The sequence below is a fragment of the Leptonotus elevatus genome, chromosome 2, assembly GCF_054856555.1.
Source record: "Leptonotus elevatus isolate MCC_2025b chromosome 2, RoL_Lele_1.0, whole genome shotgun sequence".
NCBI lineage: Eukaryota > Metazoa > Chordata > Actinopteri > Syngnathiformes > Syngnathidae > Leptonotus > Leptonotus elevatus.
In genome coordinates this window covers 25,834,005-25,860,538 of record NC_141240.1, presented here as the reverse complement: position 1 = coordinate 25,860,538, position 26,534 = coordinate 25,834,005, and the positions used below count along the sequence as shown (strand labels likewise).

The 26,534-nt window shown below is 40.3% G+C and overlaps 1 protein-coding gene across 5 annotated transcripts in view; it reads right to left on the bottom strand.

Moving 5' to 3' along the window:
* Positions 1–26,534, bottom strand: part of tafa5l (TAFA chemokine like family member 5, like) — a 71,386-nt gene that overhangs the window by 28,212 nt on the left and 16,640 nt on the right. For 2 of the 5 annotated variants that reach the window (XM_086068772.1, XM_086068773.1), the window contains exon 1: positions 16,960–17,636. In XM_086068772.1, coding sequence (XP_085924898.1) covers positions 16,960–17,056 — 97 coding nt within the window. In that variant the 5' untranslated portion in view covers positions 17,057–17,636. Of the gene's footprint in view, positions 1–16,959; positions 17,637–23,408; positions 23,624–26,534 lie in introns of those variants that run through there. The other 3 variants (XM_086068771.1, XM_086068770.1, XM_086068769.1) reach the window with 3 other exon arrangements.

Below are 26,534 nucleotides of genomic sequence, written 5' to 3'. Positions count from 1 at the left end.
AGTGTTAATGTGAAGACCAGACACTGACCTACCAGGCACATCCTTTGCACGTTTGCCACAGCGTCCGTCAAGCATCGTCACAGTGAGTCGAGAATTTGTTTTAATATTGCCCGGTGATTGGCTGGCAACCAGTTTAGTGGTTGGAATAAACATATATTAACTCATTCACTGCCATTGACGACTATAGACGTCAAAAATTCATGTGAACTATTTCTATTAGTTTAACTTTTTTTTCATTTCATTTCATTTTTTTTTATGAAAACCTAGATTTTTTTATTGTACATTTATAACAGATATAAAATTATCATGCGATTAATTACGATTAAACGGCCCTTATTTTAATTATTTTTTTTAATTAGGCCCATCAGGTGATTCAAATTTTTTTATTGTAATTAATCACATGACACTAATTAATCACAAATTTTATATCTGTTCTAAATAAATTTTTCTTCCCCTAGGTTTTCATACTCTTGTTAGCAAAAGTGGAAAAAAATGTTAAACTAATAGAAATAGTTCAAATGAATTTTTGACGTCTATAGCCGTCAATGGCAGTGAATGAGTTAAGTATTTTGCCTGATTTCAGTGAGCCAATTATTTTCCCTAACAGCCAAGCATGATAGAAAAACTCGGCTAATGAAGTTATCATCAGGGTTGTTGTGTTAACAAAACGGCGCTGCTTCTGAAAAATACTGTTTGGTTCTGATACATTTCAGCAATTTAGAAAAACAAATACAATCAGCGGGAAACTATCTCTATGGAAATGTGGTGTATTTAATATTCTGCTCACTCACCACAGCCCATCATCACCACCACTCAGCCCAGCCGATGTTGCTTTTGCTGAGGCGAGCCCTTTTATGCATGTGGGTGCTGCGAGGGCGGAGGTGATGTGAGATATCAGTGCTGTCTGCTGTGTTTCTCCATTCAACAGATGAATGGGCTTCATGCAATAAGCCTGAAGGCAGAGACTGGTAGAGCAAGGGCTTGTGCGGTGAGTGGGCTGTGGGAATGTGGGAGGTTGGAAAGCGCTTTGTAACGTGTCCTTTGCCACCGCCTTGCACTCCATCATTCCAACTACTGATGATTCATGTAACGGGGGGGAGTAAGGGGGTGGGGGGGTTCATGTCATTCAATAGCAAGAATGCACCTGCTGTGCAACCCTATTTAACATGATGAAATGTGTGCACGTTTTGGAGAGGTATGGCGCGAGGAGACTACAGCATATCTTAGTATATCTTGGGCCAATCAGAAGCAGACCTCTGCCAAGGCCAGAAATTGAAATTTGCCCCACTGAAAATTGAGGTTCAATGCAATGTTTTATAAAGGCTTGTTTCTTTGTTATGACATGTGGAAAAGTCAATTTTCACAAAAGCAAAATGTAAAACATTTAGTTAAATTGCCCAACTTAAAATTACATTGGAGTTTGATTCCTTGCTATTTTGTAGGTGGAAAGCCCAAGCCAAGTCCCAAAATTACATAGGATTTAAAAACATTAAAATACCCCCCCCCCCCCACACACACACAAACACACACAAAATAAATAAAATTAAGTAAAATTAAATAAATAAAAATATTTAAAAAAATTATAATATTGTATTCTGGCTAATATTGCGTTAATGGAATATGAGTTAAGCAGCAAAATCCAGCAGTTTTTATCTATATCAGGAGGTGGCCATCTTGCCACTTCCTGTTGAGTTAAAATGACATCACAGTTGCTCAATTTCCTTAATTTTGGGGGATTGGTGATCGGCCGATCATTAAATAAAAAAATAAAAAAACGAACTCGTCTCCCTCCGGTCTGAAAAATCAGCCACTGTCCTTGACTGCTCTGAGATGACTAATCGGCTTTTCATTTGTATTTGCGAGTTTGTATTATTTTCTCAGGTATTGTTCAATGTTTTACAAAAAAAAACAATATCGAAGGTGTAAGCGTGTATTGTCAAATTTGCTTTTTCGCTCTCCAACATTTTTCACCCATTCCGCCGACAGCCAATCGTCATCAAGAATGTCCCGCACAGCAGCACATTGCACGCGCACATACATACAGAGGGCTTCAAATACACTGCTCGGGGCAAACGTGTCTGAGTGCAACATATCAGCACTGTGATCAGAAACACTCACCAAAGCAGTGCAGCAATATCTGGGCCTGAAATTGGCTGCAGGAGCCAGCAATTGCAGTGTCCCGCTGATTCAATATGAAACGTTGAGACCGAGTGGCCACGATGAGGTAATTAAAGGAACAATATGAAGTAATTTCCGCTTAAAAGAGCAGCTGGGTGCGACACGGGCTCATGAGGTGATTAACATCTCTGTCGTTGCCATGGTGACCCCACATCGCCAACTTTAGCAATTTAGAGTTTCCTAACCTTAATTAAGCCAAGGCACCTGTTTTATAGTACAAACGTCTTTCGACACAGCAGTGTCGATGTCATGGGGTGTCATTCGTGAGAACTACCAGCCAAATGAGTTTTACTCGGCCCCTAACCCATGCAGTGAAGCCTTTTTGTGCTAAACGCCATATTTTTCAATCAACGTGTAAATGTAATTAAGTTGCAAACAGCGAGATAAAGAACAGTATTGATCATTTACACATGGTCACGTTCAGGCTAGGGGAGTAACGGAATACATGTACGGGCGTTACGTAATCAGATTTTTGTAACTGTATTCAGGAAAAAAAACAACAACATCTAATCAGATTACAGGTACATTTATTAAAAATGGGGATTACAATTACGATGAGAGAGAGTGCAAAAGAGAGAGAGAGAGAGAGAGAGAGAGAGAGAGCAAGAGAGAGCAAGAGAGAGAGAGAGAGAGAGAAGGACAGAGCGAGAGAGAACGCGTGCACGCCCGTGCGAGTGGGACCGTTGCTACATGTCGGGGAGGTGGGAACGAACGAACTGACGTCGTGTCCTCCACACGCGGGCAGTTTGAAAAAGCTTCACGGACGGGAGGAGGAAATGCCGACCGGCATTCACTGTTACTTACTGCGAGCGAAAGTTTGAGTTGAGAGCCCAGCGGCATGCTATGCGCTGTAGCTTCTTGCTAGCTAGGCCGCTAGCCTACAACCATAATGTGATCTATATATCTATCTATCTATCTGTGAGGTGTGTTTGCTTTCAGTGACAGTTCGAAAACAGCATATGGCCTTCAATCAATCAATCAATCAATCAATCAATAGTGGCTTTTTAATTACACAAGGATTTTTGCTATTTGTAGGTTGCCCGGGTCCATATCACTCGCAAATAGCAGTGGCACATTGTATAGAATATAAATTGTGGTGATATTTATTTTTTATTTTTTGTCTTCATGAGCATACTCAATATTGGAGTAATCCAAAAGTAATCTAGTTACATTACTTTAATATTATGGTACTTGGATTACGTTACTAACTACATTTTTTAGCAGGTAACTTGTAACTGTAATGGATTACATTTTATAAGTAACCCTCCCCCAACCCTGGTCACGTTGCATCTTGTCAAACTAGTGATCGCACGCATCTGCGAGCGATGCCAAGTGAGCTGACTTTCAAACTTTGCCGAACATTTGCCACTTCCACGGCAATGTGTGAGAACAATCTCCACTGTGAGAAACATATTTTCAGAAAACAAGCACACAATGGGCAAAAAAATTAAAAGTCATTTCAGCTGAGAGAGAGAAAAAATGCCAATACAACAGATGGATTAGCGTATTAAATGTTGACAGAAAGCTAATATTATCAAACATTTATTGAACAGCAGAATATGCTGACCGAGTTCAAGTGATACCCAATCACAGCGACACATTTGGCTTTCTCGCATAAATCAACTTTTGCTTGCTTTTCAGTGTCATAAAAAACTGTTGGATTTGTTTGAAATAGTCTTTATTCGGGACATTTCTCAAATTGGGTCCAACAATGATATTTGAAGCAGCACTTTTAGCCTTTGATCTTCTACCAGCGAGAGTGGTTGACAATCTATGGAAATATATTTTGTCAGTGAGGCGATAGCTGTAAAACCTCCAGTGATATGCAAATTCGGCAAAAACTGACCTTTTGTCCAGGTTTCCACTCAGTAGTTTTTTTAAACTAACATTTCTGCTCACTGCATCCAGCAGCAACTTCTCATCAATTTTAATATGTTTCTTGTGTTTTTGAATATTTTATTATATATACACAGTGCAATACATAGATTTCATTACACCCCCCCAAAACATACTTAATTATGTATATTCTAATTACATGCTGCTAAAGACTGCTGCTAAATACTTTCTTTTCCAACTATAATTCATTAAAAATTAAATTTCTTCTAACTCGAATGCACTTCATTATTCATGACAATATGTATCGTGTTTGGTGTAATTCTCTAGTAAGACCCGAGTCCAATATTAAGATGTTCTACTTGTCTTTCATATCCGGGCGCTGAGAATCTACCCAATTCCCCGCCGCGAGAGAGCCGACCAGGCTGTAATCGCTAAACACTTGCATACAACATTAAGTCCATTAAGTTCCTTTTCTTGATGGAAGAGCGGTTCTCAAGAATGAAAATGGCAGCTATTAACAATAAAGAAGCAGCGGAGAGAAGAGAGAAAGACAATCATATTAACATGAAAAATGCCATCCATTTGATACAGAAGACAGAAAATACTGTGCTATTCCGTGCATCAGCTCCAGTGAAAAATGTAAAGTCGAACACAACCTCCGCTCCCTGACGCTAGTTGCTTCATTTTTTAGTACGGCTTATCTTGTGTGCTGAGTTACAGGTGAGCTGGAGCCTATCGTGGCTGACTTTAGTCCAGATGCAGAGTACAAACTGGACTGGCCTGGATGAAATGAAAAGGTGAACATCTGGGTTTGACGTCTCACCATGATTATGAGGTGAAGAGATCAATATTCCGGATTTCATTTGCAGGTGTTTACATCTAGATTAGATGCACAATTTAGAAGACTTTTTTTTTTGTATGAACCTTACATTCTTACACGTTAAAGGTGAAACCATGAAAACTAGAAACACGTCCAATCCATTGTGAAGCAGAATGAAGATCTACAATCAATCACAGCCAGGTGTGAGAGGGTTACTTTTGAAATGTAATCCATTACAGTTACAAGTTACCTGCTAAAAATTGTAGTTAGTAACGTAATCCAAGTACCATAATATTAAAGTAATGTAAGTGGATTACTTTTGGATTACTCCGATATTGAGTATGCTCATTAAGACAAAATAAAAATAAATATCACCACAATATATATTCTATACAATGTGCCCCTTTGCAGGTTCTCTCTCTCGCCCTCTTTCATCGTAGAAATTGTAATCCCTCGAAGTAATCCCCATTTTTAATAAATGTACCTGTAATCTGATTAGATGTTTTTTTTCCTTCAACTGTAATAGAATACAGTTAAATGTTTTTGGTAATCTGATCATGTAACGCCGGTACATGTATTCCATTACTCCCCAAGCCTGACCATAGTCATTGTACAAAACAGCCACTGAGAATGCCATTAAGAAGAAAGAAATCAGATGAACGCATACTAAACAATGTCCAACTAGTAGACCAATGAAAACAACAGCTGTAATAAATAAAATAAAACATTTTAAAAAAATTAGACCACGGAAACAATCTGCTAGCAGCTTCAGCAGAAACCTCCAGAGGGCACGAGTGACATCATTAGCATGACCAAAAGAAATGTTACACGAGAAAGCACAGACCTCTCATGGCCGAGCTGGAACCTCAAAATTAAGTTTATAGACTAATGAGACAAAAATATACCAAAAATATGTACAGTGCATGCAAAAGCTGAGCGAAAGAAAATGATGTAATCATAATCCCAATTTACTGTACAGTCACATCTGTGGAACTCAGTGGAGGAAATGCCATGGCTTGGGCTCACATTGCATCTTCTGGAACAGGCTCATTAATCTTCTTTGATGCAACACACAATGGCAGCACCAAATAAGCACATTTCAACCATGCCATATCAGTCTTACTTACAGACTTACTTAGAATGCAAAAGATTGGCCAAATGTTTCATAAAAAAATATCGTGTCGTTTTGTTACAAATAATCGCAGTATCAGGTCCAGATGTAATTACCTGTCATGTGGATTTCTTGTCTTATATTCATTTTTTGACATTTGGGGAAAACATTTGTTTGTGTGTTTCATACATACAATAACTGTCAATAATGATATCACTTGTATATGTTATTTAATTTTGTATTAGGTCATCAAAATAATCTCATTCATTCATTCATTCATGCATGCAAATATACTGTTCTAATACATTTAGATGGGCAGAGTATATGCTGTTTAAGAAATTGATAGGAAATCTTGCTCATCTTTACTACATGTAAAATGTTGTTATACTTGAAAATTGACATTTTAATGCAAAACAGCTACACTATTATGTATATCCCGTACAAGAGCTGAATCCGTGTCATGCTTGTCTGCCAAAGATAAAAGGCATTCATATTTGACACATTTTTGCAGTGATGTAGTACTATATCTCACAAAGGGTTATTTCAAAATTATAATTCCACTACATCGGTGAGTCAATACACTAGAAACACATCTTGTCTCACATATATGACAATAAGGAGAAAATGGTTCAGTAGGTTCGCAAAACTAGGTGTGTCAAAGAACAGGACGCAATGTTTGGTGTGGGAGAACAAGACCATCACACCTTGGAGATGAACTAGAAGCGGAGCCAACAGGCCAAATCCGTGAATGTTCTCGAGACACACTCCAAGGTCTTCTTCAAAGTCTTCCCAGAAAAGTGAAGAGATGCGGAGAAGAAACAACTTTTTTTTTTTTAATATACTTTCACTTCCTGGTGTCCCCCCCCCCCCCCCCCCCCATATCATTTATCTCATGTATTATTAATTCCAGACATCTTTTCGAGCCTGAATTCAGCATCGACTGCCACCCTAACACATGCTCTCATTTCATGTCTGCTCCCGACGACACATCATGACATCAAACGGCGGTCTCGTTCTACTGAGCATATGCTCATCACGGCGGCCAAGTGCTTCTCATTACCGAGATGCCGTTTGACGCGTGTGCGCTAGCTGCGCCAGACGAGAAGCGAGACTGAGGACAGCAGGTGAATGAGGCAGATGTTTGCGTGGCCTCCTTGTGCCAACAGCGTCGTGATCCTCGCCCGCTTAACAAGTCGCGCAGCGGACAACTGCCGCAAAAACTAGAGCCATTCGTTTGAGTGATAAAAGTGCCGCGAGTAGCGCACTAATTAGCATTAGCAAGTCAGACTGGAGTAGATCATTTCAATTCCTTGCACATCTATAGATTGAAGCAAAACTCATTGTCAATCATATCATTTTGTATTAAAAAATCGTTATTAATCAAAAATCGATTTTGAATTGAATCGCAGACCCAAAAATCGGAATCGAATCGTGAGACATTCAAAGATTTCCACCCCCATAACAAAAGTATTAGTGGTATTGGTACTTGGTATCAGTATCGGTGACTACTCCAAAGTTGAGTACAGTACTGGTACTAGTAACCGTATAACAAAAAGTGGTATCAAACATCCCTAACCTAAACAATTATGTATGTACCTGCAAAATAGTTCATTTTAGTAATAAAATAGTTTAGTCAAATTTCTGAATTTAACCACAGGTATTTACAATAAATCATATAACCCAGGGGTGCTCAAGTTGGGTCCTGGAGAGCCCCTATCCAGCCTGTTTTCCATGTTTCCCTCCTGCAGCACAGCTGAATCTAATGATCAGCTAATCAGCAAGCTTTGCAGAAGCCTGATAATGATCCCGATCATGAATTAGGGTGTGTTAGTGGAGAGAAACATGGAAAACAGGCTGGATAGGGGCTCTCCACGACCCAACTTGAGCACCCCTGATATAACCAATGAGAGAAGTCAATGAAATGTTGGCAGATAGCAGTAGCTCATCCATAACACTTTGGGCTTTGAAGCCAGAGGGTCACAGTTCAAGTCATGCCGTGTTGAATAGTAAAAATGGCAACTAGCTACTGTAAAGGTGCCCTTGCCTGTGCTGCTAATATGTTTTATTTATGACTGTGACAATGAGACTCAGGAACAGATTATTTTGATTTATGTTTAGAATAGTTTCTTATGAACAATTCGGAGGTCAACTAGCAGTATGGAATGGATTACGTTTTGCTTTAGAGGTTCCACATATGACATTTTGAGCATTGGATAATCGGAACACAATGTTTATGTCACAATGTCTTTTCATGTGGAAGAACGGTCAGCACATCCACAGTTCTGAGGTTGATGATTTGGATCAACACACCTGAACCCTAATGAGTAGGGGTGGGAATCTTTGAATTTCTCACGATTCGATTTGATTCCGATTTTTGAGTCTGCAATTCAATTCAGAATCAATTTTCAATCAAGATATTTTTTTTATTCAAAATGATTTGATTGACATTGATTTTTGCTTCAATCTATAGATGTGCAAGGAATCGTAATGATCTACTCCAGTCTGACTCGCTAATGCTAATTAGCGCGCTACTCGCGCCACTTTTATCACTCAAAAGAACGAATCCACTTTTATTGGAATAACTTGATCGTGACTTTTTTCCTTCTACTCTCTTATGTGGCTACAACTTAACAGTGTATTAGACCGCGTGGAACCACACTGCCCCTCAGTGGCCAAACCGGGTACAACATGAACAGCACTCCAAATAAAGGCACACACAGACAAAGGCAAGACAGTCTAAAATAATTTAAATAAAATAGATTTTGGGACATTTAAAATGGATTCTGAATCGTACTAAATGAGAATCGATTTTTTGGGCGCACACCCCTACTAATGAGGATAGGCAGTATGGAAGATGGAAGAGTGAACGTGCAAAAATGTTCACTGTGATACAGCAGAGAGTGGCTCGCTTCAAATTTCACTTGAAGAGCCCTCCAGGACGTCCTCCTCCTCATTTAATGCAAAGACGGAAAGAATAACGCAGAACACAAGACTATTAAACCCCCAAATGACAGTAAAATGCATGATTGTGTGACGCGCAGCTTTAATATTAAGCTACGACTCTCTAGGACAACATAATCACTGCACCAAAATGGCAAATGGTGTATGGCACAAGACAGAAGGAGTATAACTAATCATGCGCACCACCCAGGTGGAGATGGAGCCGTTCCAGGCCCAGCACACTCAGCCCAGAGTATTACAATGCGGAAAAACACCGAGCGGCGCACTGCACTCATCCACTGGGGAGGTCAACGCTGACAGCGAGAGAGAATTCATATTCGGGGGGCTGTGAAATATGAACTTTGTGGGCTGCCAAATTGATTTAGCTGTAAAAATTCTTTTCATTTTGTTTCATAAAGATGCTCATACTTTTATAGCTCCTCCGCCTGTAGCAGTGGGCCTTAGCGATTTGCTTAACATTTACAGCCCAGGTCATAATCAAGCAGCGCTCACGCTGCATATGGAATGCCACCTTCAAAGTCACTGCGAGAGAAATCTGCCATTTTTTCTCAGAAAAGTCCGCCATTCCATGCTCGCATGCATACTTTATTGCGAGGAGGGAGACGCCCTGCTGCCGTGGTCCTCCAGTTAAAAGTTTCAAGTCCTTCAATTCGCTCACAGGGAGAATGAAATTACTAGTATTGCGTTAGTCCCACTTAATTACTAACTAATCATTATCCTCTGAATCAGGAATGGGCAATAGCCTAAAAGTATTTGATTACAATCAAATTCATCAATTGTATTAATTATTGAACCAGCAAAAGTGTGATGGTACATAAAATCATTGAATGTTGTCACACTCACAACACTGAAGTTACGTTCATAAATTCTGTCATTTATTATTTTCTGGGTGGCCTTAAAAGCAACCAAACGAGTAAATCTTTGTGATTGGCTGAGGGGTCGAAGAGCATTGAGAGAAGAGGCTACGTCAGCCACATCTCAATTTGGTGTTCTTGTCCGTTCTTACGTCCTTGTAACCTCGTGAAACGTCGTCATTCACGAACACGCAGAATACCCGGATGTTGTTCTTGTCTGCTATTTTAAACCAAAGATGCAGTGGAAGCCGACTTTTGGCTGAGAAAATATCTATCGCGGACAGTCATACCCAGTGACAAAGTACACAAGTCGGTTGACGGTTGCGGTACAGTAGCCTACAGTACTAATTTCGAGAGACAATAATTTGCTTTGAAATAAAGAGTTTGTTGATCGCTCACTGCTCGGCCCGGTTCCTAAGCTAACTGTTAGCCTAGCTTCTAACATTTCTTCTACAAAGTAGCACTACTCTTTGTTCCGGCTGTCTGGATACGCTGTAGCACTAGGCTGCCTCCCACAGGTCAGTCTTGGTATGACAACAGACATCTGAGTCCTTCTGGAGGAGCAGATTATGTTAAATCATCTTGACCAGTAAGAGCAGTGAACAGGCATATCCGTTTTTTTTTCCTCTCCATGTGTGGAGTCTCTTAAATTCGAAAAATGTGTTCCGACGTTAAAAGATGTTGGGACATGTGTAGCCCACTTTCATGGATCTACAGCAATATGCAGCTCAACTAAACTGTTCTTGTAGAGTAAACATAGTGATTGTGACGCTTCATAAAGATTCACCACACGACAATGCACAAATAACCATGAGAGCACACAGGTTAATTCCCCAAGATAAAATCTGCCTGGTCTCTTGATGACATTTCAGGACAACAGAGAGACACAGTGGCGTCCATAAAGTACAGTGGAGCATGTTGGCCATTCATCAGTGGAGCGGCTCGCTACTGATTGTTGAAGGCCTACTGAGTCACTTCACAATTTAGTGAGACAGCCTACAGTCATATCTCACAAGATATGGTCTGTCAGTCCCATCGACGGGCCTGTACGCCACGGCAAGATAACACTATAGATTTGGTTTTCCTAGCAACATAGTGTTGTTCGTCTCAGGAGCCTCCAATTGGAGCGTCCAAATCATTCAGTGCGTTATGTTATGACGCGTGTGACGGGAGGAGCAAAATTGCAGCACTGGTCTGACACAGTTCACTACGAGTGGTGCTTCAACAAACTCCAATTCCAATGAAGTTGGGGTGTTGAAATATTTTCAAACTAACTCTCTATTAGGGGTGTGAATTGCCGAGTACCTGGCGATTCGATTCATATCACGATTCATGGGTCACGATTCGATTCGATACCGATTAATCCCGATGCGAATCTATAAATTGATTGTTGTGATTTGTTTTAACTCAAATTTAGAAAATACTAATCAGTAAACTTGTACATGTACACTGTAAGATTTGTATGAAAATGTATTTATTTATCAGAAAATTCAGGCTTATAACTGAGCCACTGCATTTGACAAACAGGTTGCAGTCTGTTACATGTTTGAACAGCACTGAAATAAAATATTAAGGCTTAATGTTCCATTTATATAATTTTTTTTCCATGCTTAATGTGTGATTCCTAACCGTAAGTAAGACGTTTTGTTGAATATTCCCATAAAAAATGGATGTTTAAAATTCAATTTGGCTGTATATCGAATCGATTCGAGAATTGCGCGCTGTAATATCGCGATATATTGCCAAATCCATTTTTTCTAACACCCCTACTATCTATCTATCTATCTATCTATCTATCTATCTATCTATCTATCTATTAGTGGTGTAACGGGTCACAAAAGTCACGGTTCGGATCATGGATTTGAGTCATGGATCGGATTGCTTTTGGGATCAGCCACGAAAAAAAAAAGAAGATAAATAGTACTTTGTCTTTATTTTGTAAACCACCTTTTCCCGTTAAATACATAAAACAAAAAACATATCAATAAAAAAATGTCTACTACCGCCGTTTAGGTTTTAGGAGCACAACTTTTAAATGCAATATGAGGCAGAAACATTCTTATTTTTACATGGTCCATGTGTAAAATAACAAGGTATTAATGGCTTAAAGTTGTGTTCCTATAATCTAAACAAGCAAACTTGACATTTTGAGTTGAATGTTTTTCTTTTTTTTTAATGGGCCAAAAAATGTTTTATAAAATAAATGAAGACAAAGTTCTATTATATTTAAATATATATATATACTGAATCTATCTATCTATCTATCTATCTATCTATCTATCTATCTATCCGTCTATCCATCCATCCATCATATCAGGAGAACGGTTTCACTGTTTCACTGGCCAACTGCAGCAGAGGCCAGCAGTTTGTCCACCTCCTAATTAATGTGGTTAAAAATGTCAAAAACTCAAAACAAATCACCCGTCCAAGCTCAAAGCTGCGAGGCGTGGCCACAGCTCAGACTGCGGCCCTCGCATTGTGAGTGTGGTCCGGTGAGGGAATCCAGACATTTCCAAATTTATCGTTGAATAAATTGGCAGCGTAGAGAGCAGCTGACAGGCCATTCATCGTGGTGGGCGCTGGCTCGATGCCGTGCACAGACAGGGCCGCTGCGCTTTGATTTCCTGTCCTGGCTGGCCTGACAGATGAACTACAGAGTGGATGGAAGGCAAAACAGGCTCTCGTTGCCACGCGGCGGCCTCGCCTCTCTGACCAAAGACGGCTTCCATCCCCTCGACAAAAAACACATCCACATGTTAGTAGCAGTGATGGACAATGATTACGCTTTGGGCAGTCAAACACAAGCTACAAACTATCATGCTAGGATCAGAATAATAGGCCTTCCCAACTCACAGTTAGACAGCAGATGATGTCATTTATAGAGACTGACATTCAGTAGAGCGCAAACCTATTCCAAGGTGGAACAATCCCAAAAGCATTTCTTTGAATGGAATATCATGACAATTATGTTTCACTCCAGAGCTGTCAAAGGCGGTAATACGACTGCCAAACACAGCCACGTATTTCGCACCACAGCAGCACATGCCATGTAAACCCACACAACAGCCCGAATATACTCTTATTCGGGTTTTAAAAAATCTTGAATGTTTCTGAAACCGGAATTCTGACCTGAACCCAAATATTGACTGCATGTAAACGTAGTCATTAGCCGGGTTTACATGGAGCCGTGTATTCCGATTAGAATGAATCCAGACGGCCAAACGGAATGAAAATGCTCCATATAAATACATCAATCGGAATGAAATGGCTGAATCCGACCGGAATTTCATTTGGAATCACAGGGGGGGTGGGGGGGTATATTCCTTTCGTCGATCCGAACGAGCGGCAAGTAAACACTCAGAATAGTGCGTCCGGTATGCGCATGCTCCGTCTTTACATAAACGCATCGTGACGTTAGCGTTTTCCGTGCGTAAAAATGGCGGCGTCTGGCCAAGAGCTCGTCTGCCAGGGGAGGACTTGTTTTAAAGTACTTGGAACTTGTTTTTATCAATATTTTGCTTCAATAAAAGTGTTAAAACTATCACGACAGCTGTTGCGGGGCTGATCTGATTAAAGGAGCAGAGCATGTAAATGGCAGGTCGGAATGGATCACATCACATGTAAACAGGTGTGCACAGATCTTCATTCGGAATGATTTTAATCGGAATCACACAAAAAAACTCCATGTAACCTCGGCTCGTGTTGAAGGGGAATCGCTTAACACTGGAATCGTGCCAAAACCACCTAAGGCCAAATTTGGTCAATTTAATATTTTTCACATATCAATACCACTAATCAGTCCCCATCTGGCCGTGTTTTTTTTTTCTTCTTTTAACAAATTATTGACCAATATAAACTGTTGAAAATGGCTTTCTTTCTTTGATGACAAAACATATAAGCCCTTGGGCTTCTCCTCTGCTGTCGCTGTTACAAACATGCTGTTCTTCTTTTTTTTATCCTCAAAAGTGATGGTGTTAGAGAAGAGAGGTTCCCGCCCAATGCCAGTGTTAAGTAAGTTCATTCTGTGAGGGGTGCGACGGTTTCAGATTTTGGTGTACGATTATAGTCTGAATCGCGCTCTATGGACGCCTGTCCAGACCCATTTTCTCTTTCAAGAAAGTGGGTGTGGCTTACCAGGCTAATGAACTATGCCGCATGGCTCATTTTGCGCGTGAGCGGAAATAACCGGCGTTGTTGAACGGCTGCGGTTTGTTAATCCTGTTTAAAAACGCAAAACCGGTTCATTGCTGCACACCTACTCACTAACTGCACAGCAGTTCCTGACCACTGTGTCATGAGTGAGCATCATTATTTTTGTCTACAATGTATACGATGTTGGCATTTGTTTCTGTTTATGCGCTGTGTGTGCCACAGCTCTTAACAACATCGAGGGATTTATGCATAAACAACAACAATGTGTCCCCACCAGGCTGGATCCCATCCATCCATTCATATTCTGTAGTGCAGCTGACTGTGCTAGCAGGAGACAGATATTACCTCAAATAAGACTCAACAAATACAATGATTTTTTTTTTTTTTTACATTTGAAAACATGATTCACTTTGGGCTTACGCCTCAGTTGGAATGAGGAGTAATCAAGGCTAAAATCATGCTCTATTTACTGTAGAATATCGGGGTGAGTAAAGTTAGCAGAGATTGATTAAACAATTTTGCGCCATAAGACACTAATGAGATGATTGTGCAATGGAAAGTAGTGCACTACAAATAGCTGAGGGGAACACAAGCTCTTCGCTGAAGGAGTTTGAAAGGCCGGTGACGGAAGCACATTTGCGCAAACGTGTAAATTAGACACAAGGGAGCATATTTCAACGCTCATCCCGTTCATTTTTCACATCACTGTCGACTTGTGCTGTCAGCACGCCGCCAGATACGTCGGCGTAGGCGCTCTTCGTCTTCTCCCAGGAGGTAATTAAGATGCTGGCCAAATCTTGATTAAAAGATCTAATCTCCAAATGTTGTGTTCTACATCCCCCAACAAGATCCAGTTTTTTTTTCTCCCGAGCCTAGGACAGTGAAATCTGAGTGTTTTTGTCATCAACCACAACCAATAAAGTGCAGGAAAAAAACATCATTTTACTTTCTGCTCCGTGTCAGGGTGATAGTGTAATTGCACCAGAGGATGTTTTATTCAAGAAGGAAAGCACTACGGGATTCCAGATTTATACCGTCAGAAATTATAACGCTCCGAAGGCACCGACGGGGCTCTTCCTGCACCCGGAATTGAAATAAGATGTGTCGCTCTCTTTCACCTGAAGCCTCGTCAAGCTATTACTCCAGACAATAATAACACAGTGCAATGCGTGTCAAAGACCCACAACCAACACAAAAGTGGGGTGGAGGGGAAAATGTCAAGTCATGTTAGTATTACACAAATAATGGCAAGCTTTTAACTCCACAAGGTAGATCGTCATTTCTTGCACCGTTTTGCTCATGTTTGTGTCAAATAGCCTCTTTTAGAAGACAAAACGTCGAAGTGATTATCTGTAAGACAATTTGAAAATGTATTTTTAGAATGTTTTTCTTATAGCTTCTCGCACTATTATTATTATTTATGTATTTATTTATGTTTACTTTATTCTTGTAATATTCAAAACATATTTTGTTTAGAAATCAATACTTAAAATCCCAATTTGGGACAAAATTAGGGAGAATTGTTTGGTATTTAACCAAGGTCCCACTTGCTAGAGCAGTGGTTCTTAATCTGGGTTCGATGTAGTTCACCAACTTCATGACGCGAGTTTTACTTTCTTCCATTTAAATATTGTCGCTGTCCAATGAAAAGCGTGCGTGCCTGTGAGGGCTTTTCTGACTATTCAAAAAGTCACTTTTATTGATATTCATATATAAAGAAAGAATTGATCAAATTGAACCCATGCTTTTGAACACCAGAGACCATAAAATGTCTGTTGGGGCAAATTGTGACAGATACAGATAAATGTGATTTTTGATTAGCAATGGAGGCCAAAGTTAGTACTGTTAACACTATAGCCACAATGCTTCATAATTGTGATTTCTTCCACTTGGAACATCACTACAACATCAACTGAAAAACGTGTGTATAATCTATGTATTTTTATTTCTATGTAAGTTTTTTTTCTATATTAGCAGATAAACAAAGGAAATAATAATACTGAAAATATTGAAAATTCAGAAGATGTAAACCTGGGCTGAAGGTTGTGGCCTTAGAATAAAATTGCAGATCTTGTTCTGATTTATGCCTTTAATTGATTTCACCCATTGCTTATAGAAAAAACACATGCCAATGACAATATTGAAAACAAGTTCCCCTTATCTGAGATTTGCTTTACTTCTCCTGATATCAAATGAACATCAAAACAATTATTATTATTTTTTATCCCAGCATCAATTTACATCAATGCGATATAAAACTGGATTCCTGTAGAGATCATGTGAAAATAAGTGCTAAGGGGGAAAAAAGTTTGTGCCTAAGTGAAATAATTTGGTGTTTGGAAGCTCAGTTTCCAACGTGCCAATAAATTCCTTCTTTTGCAACCAATAAATGTGCACCAGGCACATTGGCAATGTTCAGCGAAATTGACTGCATGATTGCGTTCCACTGAGCACTTTTCTTATTATACACAAACAATTATAAAAAAAAATGATTTCATTCGTGGTGCCTGTTTCTTAGTGGGAATTAACATCACTACTCAATTTTGGTCAAAAAAGTTGCTGGAGGGGTGATAAAAGTCGATAAATTGGCACTGTGCTCACAATGCTAAAATGTCAGCAATAAATTGGAATTAATTAACAAAATGTATTAAGCAGCCAGTCCTTGCCCTCGACTGCACTATATCCAAAAGGGACAGCAGATTCAATTATATGTAGATCCAAATATTTATATTTTTAAATACTATTCCCTGTGGTCCAAAATTATACATTCCTAGTCACAAGATGGTAGCGTGGGTTCAGTTCCCAGCCCCACTCAGCAACAGCATGGATGTGAGTGTGAATGTTTTTCTGTCTGTCCTGTGATTTATGGGCGACCAGTCTAGGATTTATCTTATCTTCTATCTTTGACCCAAAGTCAGCTGAGAGAATGACGTGACTCTGGAGTGTGGCCCTCGGTTTGAGCTGCTGCATGCCATTCAAATACGTCACCAAGACCATTTCTTGTAGGTAAAAGCCCCCCAGGAGGCAAAGTAAGACTGCAGACTTACCCTCTCGGAGCAGATGGGAGTAGATGAGCCAGAGTAGCAGCAGGAAACAGAGGGACGCACCTCCACCTGCGGAGAGCGTCTTCACTCCGGACTGCATCCCGCACCTTTTTTCGCGCCGCCTGGATGACCAAAACTTTGTGCCCCCCTCAATTGTCAATCACATCAGCGGCTAATCCAGGGGTGCCTCCACATCCCGTCGACGGCATCCATTTTGGGCTAATAAAGAGAGGGAGGGGGCTGGTGAGGCAAAAGTAAACATAAAAATAAAATAAAATCCCCTTTCCTGCCCCCGCTTCCCCAAAAAGATAATTCCCTCAGTGAGATGCAGATCCAATTCAGTTTTGCAAACACACAATGTCGGGGGATGTGTCCAAGTTCACGCAGCTGTGGGTCCAGTTCGACGGAATCGAGTGGTTCCGATGAAAGCTGGGCTCTGTATGAGGAAGGAGAATGTGCACTTCTGATCCAAACGCGGGAATGGGGAGGAGGAGGAGGAGGAGGAGGAGGAGGAAGAAGAGGATGGCAGTAAATAAAGGATCCCTCCCTCGCGGGCTACTTCTACGCACGACTTTTAATCCAAAGCAACGTAAACCAACGGTGCGCAAACTTGAGCGCAAACCTGTGCGTGTCGTCTGCGACTGGTTCAAGGTGCGAAAGTGCGTCAGCGGTGTACAAGTGGCAGAGGAGCGGAGAGCAAGGGAGGAGGCGTCAGGAGGCTGTGATGGCATCAATTAACTGCGGGGAAAATGCAATTATATATCGCTCTCGATTTACCGGTGGATCTACGTTCCTACCCTCAGCTCTGGTCACGAGCTGTGGGTCGTGACCGAAAGAACAAGATCCCGGATACAAGTGGCCGAAATGAGTGTCCGGGCTCTCCCTTAGAGATAGGGCGAGAAGCTCGGTCATCCGGGAGGGACTCATAGTAGAGCCGCTGCTCCTCCACGTTGAGAGGAGCCAGTTGAGGTGGCTCGGGCATCTGGTTCGGACAGCCTCCTGGACGCCTCCCGCCCCGGGGACGACCCAGAACACGCTGGAGAGACTATGTTTCTCGGCTGGCCTGGGAACGCCTTGGGATCCCGCTGGAGGAGCTGGTTGAAGTGGCTGGGGAGAGAGACGTCTGGGCTTCCCTGCTAAAGCTGCTGCCCCCGCGACCCGACCTCGCATAAGCGGTAGAAGATGGATGGATGAATGGAAAATTAGTGTGGTATTTTTTTGTTAATTTAAAGGTCCTTTAAGGCCAATACGTTTTTTAATGCGCGATTAAAAACCGACCCTTTTTTTTGGAACGCTTGTACTAGGGAAATTCCAGTCGCAACACAGCAGACACATCCACGTAAATATTTAGCAGCAATTAATTTTATATGAATACATGTATTTGTGAAGACTGGGGTCAAGTTGTATTTTACAATTTTGAAAATGTGCAGAATTTCACAAGTGACTTCATGTTAAAGATTAGATAGCTCTGAATATGAAAAGAAAAATGCACTGAGCTGTGCTCCAGGCCCAGTGGGCCATCGGGGATTTTGAACGGCCGATCTATTTTTGGAGCGGTCCCCCGTCACCGAATAGGATTTGGAGCATGTCGGCCATCTTTCTCTTTTCCAACAAATTATTGAACTGTTCCAGTATTTTATGTTTGGCACAGTGTGAATGCTAATGGTCCACAAATGAAGTGGCACAATACTCGTGTTGCCCCTGGCATCCATGATTGCAAACCAACATGTGAAATTTTAATCTAAGAATCTAATGGCACTGAAAGGCGACCTGCCAGGCTTCCAATTCTGTCTCTCCCTGTTCTTCATTGTTAAATTGTTACCCCCCCCCCCATTTCCATTTTAGAGATCAATGAAGTAATCTGAATCTTAAAAGGTTGCTGCCCATCTCTTTATGTGCCCTGTGATTGACTGGCGACCTGTCTAGGGTGTTGTCTTCCTTTTGCCCAAAGCCATCTGGGATAGGTTCCAGCACCCCGTGACCCTGAACAGGAGAAGTGGTATAAAAAAAAAAAAAGGATGGATGATGGATAGAAATCTGTGCAGGCCTGTGAAGTGGATGGACGTGATGGTGATGAAAAATATTTACCGTATTAAGTGGACGAACATCAGTAGCGCACTTTGTGTTGCCTTTTGATGTATTGAGCCTCCCCAATTTATCTCTCACACACACACACACACCCACACACACCCTGCCCTCATTTCTTCCTCCAAGTGAGAGAACGTTTTCTCTCGGGCCATAAACCCCAAAGTGTAGATGATGCTGATTTACGCACACTCAGATGTGCTATCTTAACTCACCACCATGACAACAACACGCTTATCTGACAGGACTATATGCACTCACTGACAATGACGACAAACACGTTTTCCAATTTGGACTTGGGCTTCCTCATTGAAGACTCTCACTTGTCCATCAGTGGTGTTGAATGGTGGTTTGTCCATATGTGCCCTGAATTGACTTGCGACCAGTTCATGGTTGGAATTGGCTCCAGTTCATGAAAAGAAAATAGATGGATATTATTGCTTTACAGTGGACGCTGTAAAGACAAACACCGCTTTGTGGAAAATGTGCATTAAATTACACTAAAGTTTACCATTGTGAATCTTGTAATCTAGCAGAATTACAGTTCATTGAGTATCCGATGATTCATTCTAGGCTTGTGTTTTGCTTTGCTCGTTCTTTTTGCAGCTTTTTTTCTGACACTTAACGGATTTTGACTGCAGTAATGCACATAATATTAACCTGGCCATGCAGGTTTTAATTGTCTAGTTGTAATTGAAATTGCTTGTCGTTAGAGGTAACAATTTGCCATACTAGCAAATTATTTCCATGTCTTTTTGGGGAAAGATTGGTTCTTAACTCATTCATTGCCATTGACGGCTATAGACGTCCAAAATTAATTTGAACTATTTCTATTAGTTTCACTTTTTTCCCCACTTTTGTTAACAAGAGGATGAAAACCTAGAATTGTTTTATTGTACATTTAGAACAGATATAAAATGTGTTATTAATCGTGAGTTATCTAGTGAAGTCATGCGATTAATTACAATTAAAACATGTAATCGTCTGACGCCCCTAATTTTTAATAATCCTTTCTTTTTAATTGTAAAAATCACGACTTCACTAGTTAACTCAAGATTAATCATGAATTTTATGTGTTCTAAATGTACACAAAAAAAATTCTAGCATTTTCATAGTCTTAACAAGAGTGAAGAAAAAAAAGTGAAACTAATAGAAATTGTTCAAATTATTTTTTTACGTCTATAGACGTTAATGGCAGTGAATGAGTTAATTCAACCAAATTGGAGGATGACCATTACTGAACCCAATTCATTCAAACTAAACATATAAAGATACATTTGCTGGTTATTTTTTCCCAAAATATACACTATTGGTCAATCCACACGTGTGGGTGTTATTTTTATTTTTTTACAAATAACTGACCAAGCTTTTGGATGTACCTACAAGGTTTCGGTCTGCAAAATATTTGGTTCATTATCATCACCATTATTATTTTTCATTGACTTGGAGAAGTAACACCGTTCTAACCCTAAAGTACTTCATAGTGAATGCAGACTCCATTAAAAAAAAAAAAAAAAAAACACTCTGTGCCTAATAAAGGGCTAAGGAAGTTGCACTAAATTATACTCGGTGTGAGTGTGCGCGCGCATGTGTGAATGTGTTGTGCACACAAAAGTGTTGGCAAAAAAGACAGTCTATCTCGTGAAAGTGCACCATTTAAGACTCCCTTGCCACTCAAGGATCATTACGATAACATATCTTCCCACACACACACTCACGGCATATTCCATGACTAAAGAAGGTGCACTTTATTAGCAGATGAAGATGTCCCCCAGCGTGCGGCTCCGCCATCAGCCTTCTCTCGGAATGGCTTTTAAGATGACGTATTGGGCCGGCCTCATCACCGCTGTCATACGCTGAAAAATGGCCCACATTGTTCTGTGTCAGAGATGTTTTCGCAGGCTGGCCTGCCTTGGAAACCGGCGGATGACGTTGTTCGGGCCACATGCAGCATTCTGACTTGGCTGGTGGGCAGGTGGAAGGAAGACGTGGGACTAAATTGGATTCTGCCAATTCTCTTAAGAAAAAATCCAGGGGGAAAAATACAGGGTTGGAAAAATTATAAGCATTATTGAATGCACGGGGAATATTTCAAAAATCATATTTAAGCATTATTACCTGTCATAAGTTTAAGATACAAATATGTTGTGACTGTTTGTGATTTGGTTTTGGACCTTGATGTGATCAGTTGCTTGGGTCCTTTAAATTGTCACCTTTATTTTGTCACAGAGGATTGGGCATGGCCTGACGTCTCTGAGTATTTAAGTTCGAGTTGCTCAGTGACACGTTGGCAGTACGTTAAGCTTTTCTTCCATGACATTAACATCCAGCCCTGCTCTCTTTTTTGTTACTTTGTACAACACAGGCCATAAGTTTGGACACACTTTCTTATTCAATGCATTTACTTTATTCTCATGATTGGTTACTTTGGAGATTCTCACTGAGGCCATCAGAATGTATGTATGAACTGATGTGGAGTTACGTATTTAACAAAAAAAGGTGAAATCATTGAAAAAAATATGTTTCTTATTATAGATTCTTCAAAATAGCCCTATTTTTTTAAATTACTTTTTATTTTGTTGAAAACGCTTTGTTTTAGTTGCATTTTTGTCACTTTTAGTATTTTTTTTGTCAATATATATGGATTATTTGTCGAGTGCAACATGAAAAATAATTTAAAATGAACCCCGAAAGGTCATAATATATAACAAATATTTATTTTAGTTAAATCTAAGATGTTGCTTCAGTTTTCGTTTTTGTAAAAATATTTTCGTTTTTTATTGTGTTCCGTTAACAAAAATTATTTTAATTTGAGTGGTTTTGTTAGGTGTCGCTAACTATAATAAAACGGACAACATCAATGGTCATGTGGGACTGGCCATCGGGAATTTTGGGAGATGTCCGAACGGCTGATCATGTTGTATTTGCATTGCTTTTAAAATGAAAGAAAAAAAATCTTTTTTTTTTAGGCCCACACACGGCTGCTAACTTGAACTACTGTCGTAGTGCGCCACGGCACTACAGCAAGTACTAATACATGCTTTCATATTTGTCCCATTTGGAGCCATGTACAATATTCTCAAATGATACAATGATGCAGCAATAACAGCTTGGCGCTCTTACCAGGTACCAGAAATAGTACTTGCTTTTGCCTGGAGAAAAGTGTCAATCAAGTCGAGGCATGCCGAGCCAATTAGGTACGGCGTAGTGGAAAAGACACACTAAGGTTGAGATTAGGATGGGATCTCTGACCGTGTCTTCTGAATGATTCCGTTGTGTGCTGCTCGCCCTGAAGGCTACTAGAGATTTACAGCAGAGTGTCACTTTTACAACAAACATAACTCCATTGTTGCTTCATATTGTTATGCAGAAACAGTTTTTTGGAATGTTTGTTTTTGATCAGGAATGTTTAATGGCCTCTTACACATTCAATTATCAGGCGTGTGCTCCGCCAGTCGATAGTCAGCCGCTCATTAATGGCCCAGAACTGATTACCAAGGACAGAGAGAGATCTGGGTGAAACGTTATTCATTCCGAGCGTTAATTAAATCCTCCTAGGTGGGACTTTCAATCCCATTAGAAGCTCTGCCGGCATTTTTCTAAACACCACTTAATGTCATTGTATGGCTAAAAATAACAGTGCTTGTGCTTCTGGAGGCTGTTGTTCTTTTTGTAGCACCATTTTTCAAAGTGGAATTTGCATAAATGCATTAAATGCCACAAAATAAATAATTTGTGGACATGCTGGTTAATACAACACAACATATCATATTAATTAACAAATGTGATGCAAGTATCCCCCAGTGGTGGCCGTAAATGATAACCAGGGTTGAGAGGGTTACTTTTAAAATGTATTCCATTACAGTTACAAGTTACCTGCTAAATAAATTTAGTTAGTAACGTAATCCAAGTACCATACTATTAAAGTAATGTAACTGGACTACTTTTGGATTACTCCAATATTGAGTATGCTCATGAAGACAAAATACAAATAAATATGACCACATTATATATTCTATACAATGTGCCCCTGCTATTTGCCGGTGATAGGGACCCGGGCAGCCTACAAATAGCAAAAATCCTTGTGTAATTAAAAAGCATGTAGGCTATTAATTGATTGATTGATTGATTGAAGGCCATATGCTGTTTTCGAACTGTCACTGAAAGCAACCACACCTCACAGATAGATAGATAGATAGATGATAGATAGATGGATAGATAGATGATCCAATGAAGATGACGATGCGTGACATCAACTGCAAAAATAAACTTTCATCCCAGTCACAAGTTTAGCCGTATATATGTTGTGTATGATGTTTAAATAGTGAATTGATGGGAGGAAGATTTGTTTGGAAGGTGTAACTCACATTATGGTTGTAGGCTAGCGGAATAGCTAGCAAGAAGCTACAGCGCGTAGCATGCCGCTGGACTCTCAGCTCAAACTTTCGCTCCGAGTAAATTCCAGTGAATACCGGTCGCCATTTCCCACTCCCGTCCGTGAAGCTTTTTCAAACTGCCCGCGTGTGGAGGACACGACTAGTCAGTTCGTTCGTATCCACCTCCCTGAAATGTAGCAACGGTCCCACTCACGCACGCCTTCTCGCTCTATCCTTCTCTCTCTCTCTCTCTCTCTCTCTTCATAGAAATTGTAATCCCTCGAAGTAATCCCCATTTTTAATAAATGTTTTTTTCCTTTAACTGTAATGGAATACAGTTCAAAATTTTTTTTTTGCAATCTGATGACGTATTGGCGGTACATGTATTCCGTTACTCCCCAAGCCGGATGATAACATCAAGTGATCTGATTGGATGCACGGTGATGAAATTCATTTTGAATGCGCATGACATTCAATGTCCATCAGCCTGTCCATGACCTTCCGTAACCCTTTCTCCAGCTCAGTCCACCTGTACAATGCGATAAGATCCTCTATCGACATGCTTCCCAAACGCTTCACAACATTTACCACCTAAAAAAAACAACAACTCCGCTCTCTGAGGACCACCACGACCAAGATAGGTATTCATCAAGAGCAAGGTACGATTTATCACCAAAAATCATCTTTTGAACATTAACACTGCTTTTAAACAAGAAAAAAAACCTACTAAAATAATGACTGTCGTCTTTAATTTATAAGCACGAATACTATTCACAGTGGGAACCAGGCTGAGGTAAACATACCCGAGTTCACGGACTTTCATTCATTGAACTCGTTCAGGCACAACACTATGAACTCAACTGTATTCGGGAGCTGATTTTGAGTACTATTAAAAATTAATTGTCTTTTGGCTCATTAGTCTCTCGTGATTGAAATGGGAACCACACATTAGATAATCCATAATATATCAAAAGGGAGGTAAAATAACAACGAATGACAATGAAAACTTTCAAGGAGATGGAGAAAACTATGGCATGAAATCCATTCATCCCTATTTGTAGTGCTTAGCCCGTCGAGGGTCACGGGGAGCTGGAGCCTATCCCAGATAACTCCGGGCAAAAGATAGACTGCACCCTTGACTGATCCCCAGTCAAATCACAGGGCAGAGACAACTAACATTTCAATCCATCACTGAGTGGGAACTGCTGCACCGACTACAAGTGCTGGCACACACGTCAGGCCAATGAATGAACCACTACATCATATACGAGCATTCAAATGAGTTGAACTTCACTAAAAACAAAAAAATGACAGATTTTTCAAATATTCCACAAAATCCGTAACTATCTAGATATCGAAATAGGTTATTTTTTTGTCAGTGAAACATTTAATAATTGGTGATGTTTGAAATATTTTTATTTTTTGCTGGATGTATTTCGTTGTGTTGGCATTATAACTGATTTCCACTTTACTGTTACGCCATCATTGTTGCCTCTGACAAGTGCAAAATTGTAAAGTCAGGAGGGATTGTTTGGACCCGTTGGTTGGTTAGCAGTGCTACACTCTAAAAAGACACAAAAGTGAATTGTTAACCAAATAAAATAAAAAAATGCTTCAGTTGGTAACACACGATTGAATTAAGTTAGTCTAAGGTGAATGTATTAAGTTAACTTAATTTCGAGTTCATTGAACTTAATAGTTTGGATCGGAGTCACTTTGGATGAAATTAATTCAGGTGAATATATTAAGTTTAATGCTCATAGCTGAATCTGCTGGCAACCAGTTCAGGGTGTACCCCACCTACTGCCCGAAGGCAGCTGGGATGGGCTCCAGCACCCCGCGACCCTTTTAAGGAATAGGCGGTTAAGAAAATGAATGAATGGATAGATGAACTCATAATTAATTTAACTTAATATATTCACTTTGGACTAACTTAATTCCATCACGTGTACAGTGTTACCAATTGAAGCGATTAAAAAAAAAAAAAAAAGTTGGTCAACTATTCCATTTGTAATCTTCAATTGGTTCAACGATTCCCTTTTTAGAGTGTGCAAAGCCATGTGACCTTGTGAGAATCCAATACATGAGCATATACAGTACAATCGTGTTTCTTAGCTTTCGTTGTATACGCTTGCTTGTTTATACCATTATTGTGAATAAGTACACTTATATTATGTTCACTTTTTTATGTTCTTTGTCTGGAATCCTTTGTGTTGATATGCAGAGCACAATCTTTCTGCCCTGGCAGAATACCTGCGCGCTGCTTAGTTTTGTGCTCTTTTCCAAAAATGAATGTCCCAAGGCTTCTGATTGACGAGAGTGGCCTTATGGTTGTGGGGCCACCTGCTGCTTTGGCAATTTTTTATACGGCAAAAATCTTTTCCATCACCCAGTGGAGAAAACAGTTTTGAGAAAACCCACACATATTGCGGACATACAGCTTAAATGACACACGCTGAGCGTAACGTTTGCCTCAGTACCCCGAGATTAAATGTGAGCCTTTCCTTCTTCATGTGCCATATCGCTTGTGCCGAGAGTAGCCATTGTGCTGCAGAGTCCTCAAAGGCGGAATTAGGCACACCGCCAGCATCCTTTTATTCCCGAGCCGGGCCTCTGGGTCTTAACTCCTCCCCCCTGAAGCACTGGAAGGACAGGATTCACAGGGGAGTGTTTTTGTGTCACAAGTAAATCTCCTCCAAATGTCAGAGCGCAGTTTGCTGTGCTGCAATGACGCGGCAGCATCGACAGAAGGCGTTTGGCTATTAATTGTCTGTTCACATATATAAGGTTGTTGTGAAACATTCAGACATCCAACAACACTCTGACACCTTTCAGAGTCTTCCTAGCGGATGCAGTTACATCCACAAATCCATAATGCTGTATCTTCCATTTCCACTTCCTGTAAGTGTCCCTGCTATACTTGAATCCTAATTTTGCTTTTATTTCTCATTTGCTCCTTCAAACAGATGCATCCTCTCCATACGCACACGTCACTCGGAATTGCCATCAAGACTTTCTAAAATGGGAGCTGGTGTTATCAGCGCCTGTAGGCCTACGGCGTCTGCGGTTTTATCTCGGCTCTAAAAACTCCTCAGGCCCCGCAGCTCTCGTACGTCA